General features: G+C 48.1%; 1 protein-coding gene across 2 annotated transcripts in view; it reads right to left on the reverse strand.

Annotated features, from left to right (window-relative positions):
• Positions 1-11,204, reverse strand: part of erbb4b (erb-b2 receptor tyrosine kinase 4b) — a 234,144-nt gene extending 222,940 nt beyond the window's left edge. For both annotated transcript variants that reach the window (XM_076169827.1, XM_076169826.1), the window contains exon 1: positions 10,798-11,204. In XM_076169827.1, the coding sequence (XP_076025942.1) occupies positions 10,798-10,876 (79 nt within the window). In that variant the 5' untranslated portion in view covers positions 10,877-11,204. The remainder of the gene's footprint in view (positions 1-10,797) is intronic.
• Positions 11,205-12,791: the final 1,587 nt, after the last annotated feature.

Below are 12,791 nucleotides of genomic sequence, written 5' to 3' on the forward strand. Positions count from 1 at the left end.
AGTGGGTGTTTGCTTACTGGGAGGACCAGGCCCCCCCTGGAGGGGAACACAGCACACAGCCTCCACTCAATTCTACTCAAATACAAACACAGCCCGTGTCTGTATCACTGGACTGCTAAAGCTAATAGCCACTGTTCAGTTTTTGCACGTCACTGTGTGAGAGACAGACGCTTGAACTGTGTTCTTACAAACATTATCCAAACGTTTTGATCCTCTGATATGTGGAGAGCTCACACGTGGGATTCTGACACAACAGCTCGCCACACACACACACACACACAGACACACACACACACACAGGCCATTCAATCCAGTTCAGACTCTCAAAACGGGAAAACTCCCACAATCTCGTGTGAGAGGCAGGAACAACGAGCTGCGCTATTTATGTACAGAATAAGACAAAAATGACATCATGGGGACAGCTTGAACATGGCTCACACACACACAGAGTAGCTACAGCATGTTGGTATATAAAGAGCATAATTATACTTGAATAAATAGAAGGATTTGTTCCATCTCCTGTTCCCCCTGAGCTGCAGGTTTGTGTGTTTGCTGGTTGGCCACCTTGTCACATGATTACATCACCACTAAGCGTTAGTAGTGGACCTTTAAGCAGGCACCTAAAGCATCCAGCCAAATGCCTGATGGCCCGACAGGGTCGACCCCCTACCCTACCTCTCCAGCATCTGGCCAAACCTCACCAGTGTCCTTGCCTAAGCCCTGGGATGAGCCAGGCCATGTCAGGTCTGAACCCATCAATCACTCAGTGTCAGCCGGAGGAGGGAGAGAGGGAGAGAGGGAAGGAACGGGAGGAATGGAGGGAGGAGCAGAGGGAAGGAGGAAAGGGGGTTAGGTGGGGTGAAGAGTCGCTGCCAGTCCTCCCTCTCTCACCTGTGACATCCCTGTTACCCTCTGCAGTCTCTTTAAGGGAGAGGAGAGGAGAGGAGAGGAGAGGAGAGGAGAGGAGAGGAGAGGAGAGGAGGAGACGGGGAAATAAGCCATGAAACTGAAGTGAAAAGACAGTAGTGAGAAGAGGCTACGGGTGAGACTGTGTGTGTGTGTGTGTGTGTGTGTGTGTGTGTGTGTGTGTGTGTGTGTGTGTGTGTGTGTGTGTGTTTGTCCTGTGCAGGATGAAGTGTCCCTGTCAGAGCTCCAGCTCCCCCTCTGGGCTGCTGCTGATTAATCGTCCCTCTCGCTCCTTTGATAGCCACTTTAACCAAAACTCCTGAGACGCTGGCCCGTGTCCCCTCCCCTGCAAAAGACACCGACACCTCCCACCTACCTGCCGGCTCGCACGCCCTTCTCTGGCTAAAATTAGGAGAGTTTCTCTCTTTCAACCCCCCCACCTCTCCTTTTTTCCCTGTCTCACTCTGGCGGCTACAAATAATCTTACATCAGCACCCTTTCACCTTGCCATCGGGGGATAATGTCTCTCTGTGGGAGGCGGCTTCAGAACAAAGGCAGGGGCCTGGAAAACAGCATGATATGTGCCCCCCCCCCACTCCGTATGTTTACGAGTGCACTGATCTGTATGTGCGTGTGTGTGTGTGTTGTGCGTGTGTTTGAGATAAAGCACCCTTGTCTCAGGTAAACAGCCGAGCACAGCAGGGTGAAACGGCACGCTTGACTTTGGACCTTGGCTGCACTTTGTCAGCTCCTCTCTCCGGCTGGATCTCCTGCGTCACACACCCGCCATGTCACCCGCATCCACACACACACACTCACACAGGAAATGGCAAACTGTTCGCCCGTCAATGTGATGAATCGGCGCTGTCAGATCTTTTGTGTGCTGCACTCTGAAATACCAAAAGTGAGACTGAAGATGATTCAGAAATGTCAGATTCTGTGTTTATTTTGAGAAATGTACTTAACTAATGGTCCTGATTCAGGAAGTACTCCAGCATGAACACTTCCTGACCTTTCAGTCTCGTCTTGGCTCTACATCACACAAATACATGTTGCTGTGAACAAAGCCCATCATCCTCAGCACCGTCCCCCTCCTCCCCTCCTCCCCTCCTCCCCCTCCTCCCCCCTAAGCTGCAGAGCCACAGCATCCATCCGAGCGGCCCGTACAGCCGCCGCCCCGCAAAACCAGCCAAGGTCAATTGCCTTCCCTGCTCCTCTCATCCTGTGCTTTATGTAGCTTCACACCCGGGGAGAGAGCGCTGCGCTATTTCTGCTCTGCTGCAAGGTGACTGCTGCTGCTGCTGCTGCACGCCGCCGACACCACCGCTGGCTGCAGACCAGCAGCAGAGGAGGAGGAGGAGGGACGCAAGTATTCTGTCGTATTTAGATGAACTCTTTTTCGGGAATAAGGTTGTCAAAAACTACTGATTCTGCGTTTTTTAAAGCGATACTGAGATTCATTCAGAATTGCTTGTGACACACACACACACACACACACGTGCTTGTTAAAACTTAAGGGGACAAATCGATTGGTTTTCAAACATTCAGATTGGAATCGGCATGAATTTACGTTGGTGCACTCAGACCAACAACGACACATACACACACACTAATTTGATTCACTCAAGCTTGATCTATTGGGTCACAATCAGTGTAAGCGATCTGCAATCCCATGAATTTCATCTAAACACTCCAGTACAGACAAACCTGTGTGTTGTAGTGTGTATGCGAACGTACTGACTCATACACACTATGGACACATGAAGCTCTGATACATGCAGAAGCTTAGCAAAGAACTTTGACTTTTGTATTCAGTCTTTCTTTAATCTGGTCTTTTGAACCACAGCATGATTGAGCTCATCAGGTGTGTGTGTGTGTGTGTGTGTGTGTGTGTGTGTGTGTGTGTGTGTGTGTGTGTGTGTGTGTGTGTGTGTGTGTGTGTGTGTGTGCGTGTGCGTGCGTGTGCGTGTGCGTGTGTGTGTGTGTAAAGCAGGGTGAGCAACGTCGTGTTATGAAAAATCCAAATGCCTCTGAGCGATAATTAGTAAATCGATCCTGGTGATCATTTGGACTCCTCTCGGCTTTCTGGTTGTTTTTCTTTGTCCCAGGCCGTCTGAGTCGTTACTCCAGTCTTTGTTTCTGCTCGCCGCATTTGTAATGAAAAATCATTCTGTTTGTCTCATATTCCCACACACACTTTCCTCAGCCTGGGTTCAATAATATTTCTCCTCCTAAGGTATTAAACAGTGCTTAGTATTCTCTCTGCTCTGCCTTTTAATGTGTTTTCTATGGTATGGAGTTACTTTTGAGTGATTAGTCTCATCATATTGTGTAAGGGACAGTGTGTGTGTGCAGTTATCACACCGCCTCTCTCTCTCTCTCTCTCCCTCTCTCTCTGTTACAGTCCCTCGCTCCCAGATGTCTCCTTATAGCTGCCATGACTGACTGCAAACTCATTTATTACAGGTCACAAACGGCAAGTGCTTCATTTAAAAAGGACGACCACCCCCTGTCCTCCTCGTCCCCCCCCCCCGTCCCCCCTCTTCTGCCCGCAAGAGTAGCAAGCGGAACCCTCTTCATTAGCACTGCAGGCCAGCGGAGGGGTCCGGGGTGTGAGGGGTGGAGAGGGGGAGGGACACGGAGACATACGGGACGGTGTAATGTGGCCAATATTTCATTTGATACAAGAGTACAGATAGATGACAAGATAAATGTAGAAGGTCAGTCATTAGATGTAACACCTCAACCAAGGCAAAGCGTCTAGACCTGACGTCTCCTCTCTAATAATATCCTGACCTACAGAGGGGGAAACCGCAATCATCCACGTATTTCACCTGGTTTTAGAGCGTTCAAGCCGGACTCTGCATCATGTCAGCGGCTCGTTAGCAGCGGCTGCATGTTTCTGACGCAGGATTATTTATGCGTTGATGCTTCTCGCAGATCTTTTCTCCTGCCTGATGCTGATCCGGACCAAGACGGACCAACGGAGAGTCAATCGCTGAATCAATATGTAAGATGATCTTTCATTCTGATGGGCACAAGTTTGTACACTTTTGTACACATTTCCTGATTATCTTCCACAACATCTCCACATGAGAATAAGGAAAAGTCTCACAGCAGCCATTACAAGGTCACAACAGGTCCATTGCTTCACTTAGTTTGTATTTTAAGATCTTTTTGTAATGTTGTTGGAAATGAGTATTTGCCCATTGCATCCATAATTTAGATTTGATTTGATTTCCTTTCAGATTTGAGCTTTTAGAAAGAAACATCCTAACAAGGTCAGCAAACAGGAAATGTATTCTGAACAACGGCAAAGTTCTAATAAACATAGAGCCAAAGTAAATCAATAATGAATTTATACATAAATAATGTTCATCCGTGTCCTCTTCTCTCTGTAGAGGAGCAGTGACGGAGCGCTGAAGGCTTTATTCAACCAGCGGACCCCCTGTGGAGAAGCGGCGGCCCCTCCAGGGAGGAGAGTTTAACGCTGCGACCTGACGCCTCCGCAGGTATAAACCTTGTGAGACAACTCCATTAGTGATTCCATTAATCTCACCATCACATAGATTTGAAAATGAAACTGAAGACAGTAATAATTAAATTTGATGGCTTGACAGTTAATCTCAGGCTGGAGCCGCGTTTGCATAAGCACTGCAGGAGGCGCACATTAAAGCCTGGATTTATTCCCCCTCTCTCTCTCTCTCACGCACACACACACGACAAACACGACCACTGCCTCAATCAACCACACACTTGGTCTAATCACAGCTTGAATCATACTCCAAGCACTTCCACAGCCCCCAGCTCACCTACAAAAAGAGAACTGGCTTATCGTTCACGCCAAGCTCCTCACCTGGCTCCATATCTTCCTCCTGCTCTTCTTCAGTAGGTGAAAGTGAAAGTTCCCATTGAAAACTACAGTTAAGACCTGACACAAGCAGAAATGACAGATTTTCATTTCTACATATTTGGATTTTATTGTGGAAGTTTCTGTTTCTGATTTCAGTTAATTGTTTAAGCAGTATATCAGAATTTAAAGTAATAATTCAAAACATTCCCAGATGCCCCACGGAACCCAGATTAGCACCAGAATGTAATGGAATCTTCTGAGTGAGTAAACAAACCAGAGACAATGTTACCTCATCAAAGAAAGTCCAAAATCCAAAATCTATTTGGTTGTGTTGATGCATGGCGAAACAATTTAGCAGCTTAAGCCGGCGTTGGTGTCGCACGGTCGGCTTGTTTTGTGTTTATTCAGGCGGCCAAATCGAGCAAAAATCGAGATTATGCATGAAGCGAGCGTGGAGCGAGCGTGGAGCGAGCGTGGAGCTGACCATCTCAGAGATCACTCAGAGCCCGCATGACATTACATTGTCAATGCAAATTAGCTATGAATATTTTAAAGGAGGGATTACTGAGAGAGAGAGGGGGGGGCGGGGGGGGGGCAGAGAGAGAGGTAGGGAGAGGGAGAGAGAGGCAGAGAGACAGAGGCAGAGAGAGAGAGAGAAAGAGAGGCAGAGAGACAGAGGCAGAAAGACAGAGGCAGAGAGACAGAGGCAGAGAGAGTGAGAGTGAGAGAGAGAGAGAGAAAGAGAGATCAGCCCTTGCACCCACATCTAAGAAACCCCATGAAAAGCTGGTTTGAAGGTGGAGCTCTGCTTTCATAGCCGTTGTCAGCCTGTTATCATCCCTTCATACGCTCACCACCATTATTAACTGTGAGCGGGGAGGGAAGAAAGTTTTTATTATTTTTTTCTTTAAACAGAGGATAAAACAAATCACTCAAGACGTGTCAGGCTGCTGTCGCACTGGAGAGGGGGGGGGCGGGGGGGGGGGGGCTTTAGAACCTGGAAGAACAATTCTTATCGGAAAAGACGTTGGTCGGGAAAGACGGTGGTAATGAGTGTGTCTTAACACAGATTAGCAGCAACTTCCATTGTCATTTTAATGCTCCTACAAAGCCACAGATGAAGGGGGAGAGAGAGCGAGAGAGGCAGAGAGAGGCAGAGAGAGAGAGAGGCAGAGAGAGAGAGACTCTGCTGCTCAGTCAGGCTGTCACTCATCCCTCTATTCCTTCTCCCATACAGACAAATACTGACAGACAGTCATCCCCTCCCATACACACACACACACACACACACACACACACACTGTTTCCGAGTCCCTTTCTCGGTTTGAAACCCTCAAAACGTGGCTGTCAAGAGGTCCGCTGCCTGACAGTCTGCTCAAGCCCTTTGGAGTGTGAAGCAGGAGGAGGAGGAGGAAGAGGAGATGGAGGAAGAGGAGGCGGAGGAGGAGGACAGACAGTCTTTTTGTAGGCAGGCTAACAGCAACAACATGGGGGATCAAAAGTCGCACAAAACTGACAGACGTGCATGATGTGTATCGACGGCAGACACCGAGAGTGTTAAGCGGACACAGATTTGAGGCTTTCACACACACACACACACACACACACACACACACACACACACACACTGGGATGAGGTTGAGTCGCCACATTCTTCAGAGTGATGGTGGCGCATGTGTGAGTGAGTGAGTGAGTGAGTGAGTGAGTGAGTGAGTGAGTGAGTGAGTGAGTGAGTGTGTGTTGGCAGATGGCTGAGCCAGAGAGGTGTACATGACATTGCATCACTTATTGTTTGGCTCTGGATCGTCCTGTTGCTGGTGGAAGCACCTGGAGCTTTCTGGGTGTTTTTAAATGGTTTTTCATGGTGCAAGTTAACACATTCACACACACACACACACACACACACACACACACACAGTAGCCTAATTAACAGGCACTGGCACAGGAACACTCAATCTACAGATTTCTTGCAGATTTTGCGTTGCTTGTGTTTGCGTTGCGCCTGTGTGTCGGTAATGAAGGCACGCAGCGCGTGTGTGTGTGTGTGTGTGTGTGTGTGTGTGTGTGTGTGTGTGTGTGTGTGTGTGTGTGTGTGTGTGCGTGTGTGCGTTGGACAGTGGCTAAGAGGCTTTTCTTCTCTGTGTGCGTTTCTCCCTCTTACGCACCATCACATCTAAATCACGCAATTTACTGAAAGCACAGCGATAATGAAGAAGAAGAAGAGAAATGTGGAGAAACTGCAGACCCGGCTCAACTCCCCAACAAACCCACAGGAATCCAACTGCTTTGTAAACCAAGCGACGCCTATACAGTGCAACATGCAAACATCGGTGATAAACAGCTGTGCGGCTGAAGCATGAATAAGCATGAAGCATGGCCGCTGCTCCCGTCCAATTAAGACGCCGTGCACAAAAAGCACATTTAATAGCCGACGCGTGGTTAAACACGTCGCACGTACGCTGCGTTTACAACAGCAGGCGATCAACACGCGTGCCACGCCTGGAAAAGGTCACAGAGGGACGTGATCCAGTCACTATGATCGGCTCTGAGCACGTCAACAAGGCTACAGCGCCGCACAAAGACTCTAAGAAAACACAAAGCGCTGCAAGGACGAGATGTTACATTCATATAAGAGAGTGTAGAAGTAGTCAAGTAAGTTAGTTTTTACTGCAAACACACACACGCACACACACACACTCCAAGCCAGAGTTTGATTTGTCAGAGGGGATTTGTGGAACTCTTTGTTGCTGCTCGGCCGTTAGTATTGATGCCCGAGCTTGAGAGCAGCATTTTGTTGAGGAATTGGTGAAATTGAATGGAGTGCAGAGAGGAACCACAGCCTGGACGGAGGTTTGTTATCCTTCATCTGGCTGAAGGGTGAAACCCCCCCGGGAGAGGAGGGACAAGAGAAATGCTTAGAAACTGAAACACACACCGACACACACACACACACACACACACACACACACACCGGGCTACAGTTAACTTAAAACTTTTTGATCGGCGTCACAGGAAGGATGAGCTGAAACCAAATCAATGTAGAAATCTAGATTAGTGGAGGTTTGGCTGCTCTTCCTCCTCCTCCTCATCTCTCACCCAGATAGAGACAGAGAGGAGGAAAGTGTCCAGCGTCACAATGGCTCCTCCAACAAACGGACGCCACCACCTAATCAAAGACGGCCATTCTTCCAATAAAAGAAGAAGAAGGGGAGGGGTGGAGATGTGAGTGTGTGAGAGAGTGTGTGTGTCTTTGTGGCAGAGTCGGAGCAGTGTGTGCCTCTAAACGTGACTCAATTCTCTCCCCGAGCGCCGGATGATAAGGCGAGAGAGCGGCGTGAGCGAGGAGGGTGAGGAAGAGTGACCAACCAGAGACAACACAGCCTCTCTCTCTCTCTCTGACCGAGCCGGAGACTCTCTGTGCACATTACAATACGCTATCAAACTGACACACACACACACACACACACACAGCGGAGTTGCATCTTTCACACACACACACACCACCAGCATCACTCTAGCTGTCGGCAATTGAAAGTGGTTTACCTGCATTCTCAATTTCAGTGCCGGCAACTCTCCACACACACACACACACACACACACACACACACACACACACACACACACACACGTACACACACACTGTTAGGAGCAGATGAGTGTACTCATGTACTCCTGTGCAGAAAACCTCTGAATATTCAAAACCACACACACTTCTAGAATAAGACCATATGTTTGAAAACTGGAGAGGTTTATGCATTACCAACTCCATCAACACACACACACACACACACACACACACACACACACACACACACACACACACACACACACACACACCAAACAGCAAGAAGGAGATACTTTACACGGACTGAGGACTGTATTATGCCGTACATGTACAGTCTAGGAGTGTAAGTGCGCGCGTACACACACACACGCTCACAGCTATATTACAAGTGCGCACACACACACACACACACACACACACACACACACACTAATTTCCATCTCTTTTCAGTCTCCTTCACACAGACACACAGGACCTAATCCATGCTTAAGCCGATTAACACACCGATATTTCTATTATCTGCCCCTCTCTCTCTCTCTTTCTCTCTCTCTTTCCCTCTCCCCCCCCCCCCCCCCCCCCCCCTCTCTCTCTCCCTCTCTCCCTCTCCCTCACCCCCTCTCTCTCGGCGGTAACTTTGCTCCGTCTCTGTGCGGTGATCTGAAGGCTCCCCAGAGGAAGGCGATGCTATCATTCCGTGTTTATTTCCTCTCTTTTGCTGGATTCCGTCTTGTTTCATGCAGATTGTTGTTCCCTCTAAAGTTCCTGAGCGTCTGCAGCTCTGATCAGGTCCAGACTGACACTGAGTCTCACACTTAAGGGGGGAAAAATGGCGTTCGGGGATGAATTTGACAATACGTCTCCACAAAACTGATAACAGGGCCGCGTTGTGTGTGTGTGTGTGTGTGTTAAAGGCATAAAGCATCCCTGTCTGCTCTCGTCCTCACGACTCTTCTTCACCAGAGGGTTACAGTGGAGGGCGTGTGTGTGTGTGTGTGTGTGTGTGTGTGTGTGTGTGTGTGTGTGTGTGTGTGTGTGTGTGTGTGTGTGCTCCGAGTGCGTTAAAGATCCAATTAAAAGACATATAGAAGAAATGTCTCCTCAGTGGGCGACGTGTCCCATTCAGCCTCTTAAACAAGCCCAGGAGTGAGCTGTGAGTCTTCGCTCCTCTTCTTCACTTCCACCTGTCAGCAGTAACAAGGCAAAAATAAGGCCGATCACTCTGCTGATCAGAGGAAAGTGACATCAGAGAGAGAAAGAAAAGGAACTATCTGACGTCCACACCAGAGATTTGAAAGGGACTTGAAAATGATATTTAATTAGACTGAAGACTTCTGAGGAGGTGAGTGTGTTTTGTGTTTTTAGATCTTATTTGTTACTTTTTGATCATTTCTGAGCTGTCTGGTTAAAAATGCTCGCCCTCTCTCTGTCTCTTGCTCTCTCTCTCTCTCTCACTCACACACACTCCTTCTCTCTCTCCCTATGTTAAGAGCGCCGCTGTGTTACACAAACGGTACTGCCACTGTACACACACATCCTACGCTCATTCCCAAAGTGTGGTCCAGGGACGCACAGAGCTCCCGCTGCGCGTCCTCCTCACCTCCAATCAATTCCGTCCATTTCTAACAGCTTTCACACGGAAACACACATTTATCTCCCCGTAAACACATTTCAGCCGGTCGCACTTCAGACACAGACGTAATTAATAACATTAATGAAGGTCGCATCCTATTAAAGCGAGACAGCGAGGCAGCGTTGGCAATCCTGACACATCTAAATGGAACGCAGCCATCACGAGAGACATCTGATGCGCGTGTGTTTGGCCGGATGAAAACATGAACACAACAGGGTTCGAATTGCAACAACAACAACAACCGGCACACATCTACACAACCGATCACTGATGCCTGCAGGGCGCAAAGTATTCGAACCGACAACCTCCAGCAGGGACATGTCAACTATAAATGAGCCCAGAAGGGGGAGAGTAAAGTCAAGAGTAAAGTTTGAGGACACTCGCTCAGCCCCGTCTGTCCACAGAGGGGAGGACATGATGTGTGTGTCCGTGTCTCTGGACACGTGTGATGGACGTTCAATGCGCTCGATTCTCCCCAGATTCAACAGTGCCGCTCTGTGCATGAGATCAGACAGAGCAAGTGGCTTGTTTGGGTTCATACGAGCTGTGACAACTTAGGAGACATTCACCCGAATCTGCGTGGCTGTTTCCTAAGAGGAGGAATCTGAGGAAACGCGTCTCCTCTCGGGTAAATTTGAAGATTTACGCAGAAAAAAAGGAGCGACATTGGTGAAAGACACGGTGGAAGAAAACTAGAAATAATGGAAGCAGTGTGTGTGCGTATGTGTGCTTGTGCCTGTGTGTGTGTGTGAGGAGGAGAAGCTGTGGCGCTGCGCTCAGTGCGCACGGAGCTGAGAGCCGTGGAGACGCGGAGCTGAGACGCGGAGCTGCAGCCTCACTCACCTGACTGTGTAGAGCTGAAGCGGAACACGCCGCAGGTCAGAAGGAAGCCGAACAGACGCGGGACAGTTGTTGCTTTCATTGTTGCGTGTGGCGAGTATCTCCTTTACGCATGTTCACATGTCCGGCGGTGTATCCCTTAGCTTCACAGCGGAGATGAAACGGCGTGTGTGTGGCTCCAGCTCAGCTTCTCAGTTTTGGGGGGGGGACTTTTCTTTAGCTGCTTTTGGGTTAAGTTGCCAGTTTGGTTCCGCCGGTCCTCCCTCCGTCCTGTCTCAGCGCATTCTGTCCGGCGTGGACGCAGGAACGGAGCGCTCCGGGCGCGAGTTTAGTTTCCAACGTGCGCGCAGTAAAACCTCGTCCACAAACAGTAAGAAAGCGCTCCTCATGCCATTCCACCCAGACTTGGCTCCACTGTGCAGCTGTAGACTTGTATTCCGTGGACACGCCCCCTCGGATGCTAAGCCCCGCCCACACGCGCTCTCATTGGCACAGGTGCCCGGCCATCAGCCCAAACCCCTCCAGCCGCGGCCCTGTGCGCGAACCCATTGGTGGACGCGGGTTGCCCAAAAAATCTCCTGAATTTTTGTTGCGTTTCCTCCCGTGCACCTGTCACACGCAGGACAATAGAGATAAATGTCAGAGGAAGAGGCACCCACGCCGTGTTTGAGGATGATGATGGAGTTGAATGTGGTCCCGAGCCTTTTAATGCGGCTGTAATGCCTTTGAGAGGAAGATTCTATACATTATTAATAGCTTTATTTATTAGAGGAGCTTTCAATTGTTGGTTTTCTATTGGAATAGATGGGCGGAACTTAGTCCTACTGCTTTATACTTTGGTTTATACTAAATAAATTATTAAACGGTACAGCGCAGTATGTGTGTGTGTGTGTGTGTGTGTGTGTGTGTGTGTGTGTGTGAGTGTGTGTGTGTGTCTCATTATGAAGCTGCTTCATATGTCGAGATAATGAGTGTAACATGTTCAGGTAGTGAAGATAAGACACCGTGACAGCAAAACCCCAGAGGTTCTTTGAATGCAGCATAAGCAAAGGGTTTTTTGTTGAAGGGCTTTTATTTTTGCAACTGAGAACATTAAAGGCAACATCTCTCCATATCCGGGGTAATAATTCCCAGGAGGTAAATGATGCAGGAAAAACTTTAAGGCAACAGAGGAAGAATTATGGTAATGTGAGGAGGAGAAACCGGATTAAAGGCAATTTGTTGTTGGAACAAAGGTGAAGAAGCCTCAGGGGGTTGTTTACTTGAGTTACACTTCAGTTGCAATATGTACACACAACTGGACAGAACACACACAAACACACAGAGAGAGAGAGAGAGGGAGAGAGAGCCATATTAGAGGTTTCATACAAGAAGGAATAATACATTAAATACTGTATTTTGTCTGTGTAGATTAAATAATCTGCAGTAACTGATTTAAACTGCTGATGTGGCATCTTGTAATGTGAGATAATGTATTTTTAATTAACAGTATCGACTTTATGCTTATTAGATTAGATGAGATCATATTAATTACAGCTATAATTTCATTCATTATTATAAACAGTGAATACGTCCAGAATTATAATTATTATTATTATTATTATTGCTGTTGTTGTCCTTATTGTTTTTTATAATTGTATTCCTTTGATCAGAATGCAGGATATCCAGATGTTCATTCTGTGGTTCTACCCATGGCGTCAGTTTGTTTAATCTGAGGCCTTTTCAGGGACAAAAGCATAAAGTTGTGACGCAGTGAAAGTGGTGATTAGCCTCATTATGAGCCCTGACTGGAGGTGACGGTTTACCTTCCTTTAAATTCCCTGTCACATCAAAGTTTACGCCTGAGTCATAATCTTCTGAAGACCATAAACATCCTTCCTTTGCTTTCACAAGGTCACCAGTCTGCACGGATCAGCTCAGGCTCCTGTGTGTGTGTGTGTGTCTGTGTGTGTGTGTGAGTGAGTGAGTGGGAGTGGACACACACCCACCCACCGCTC

Source organism: Genypterus blacodes, unplaced genomic scaffold (genome assembly GCF_046128005.1).
Source record: "Genypterus blacodes isolate CSIRO-AG114 ecotype Tasmania unplaced genomic scaffold, CSIRO-AGI_Gbla_v1 ptg000214l_1, whole genome shotgun sequence".
Lineage (NCBI taxonomy): Eukaryota > Metazoa > Chordata > Actinopteri > Ophidiiformes > Ophidiidae > Genypterus > Genypterus blacodes.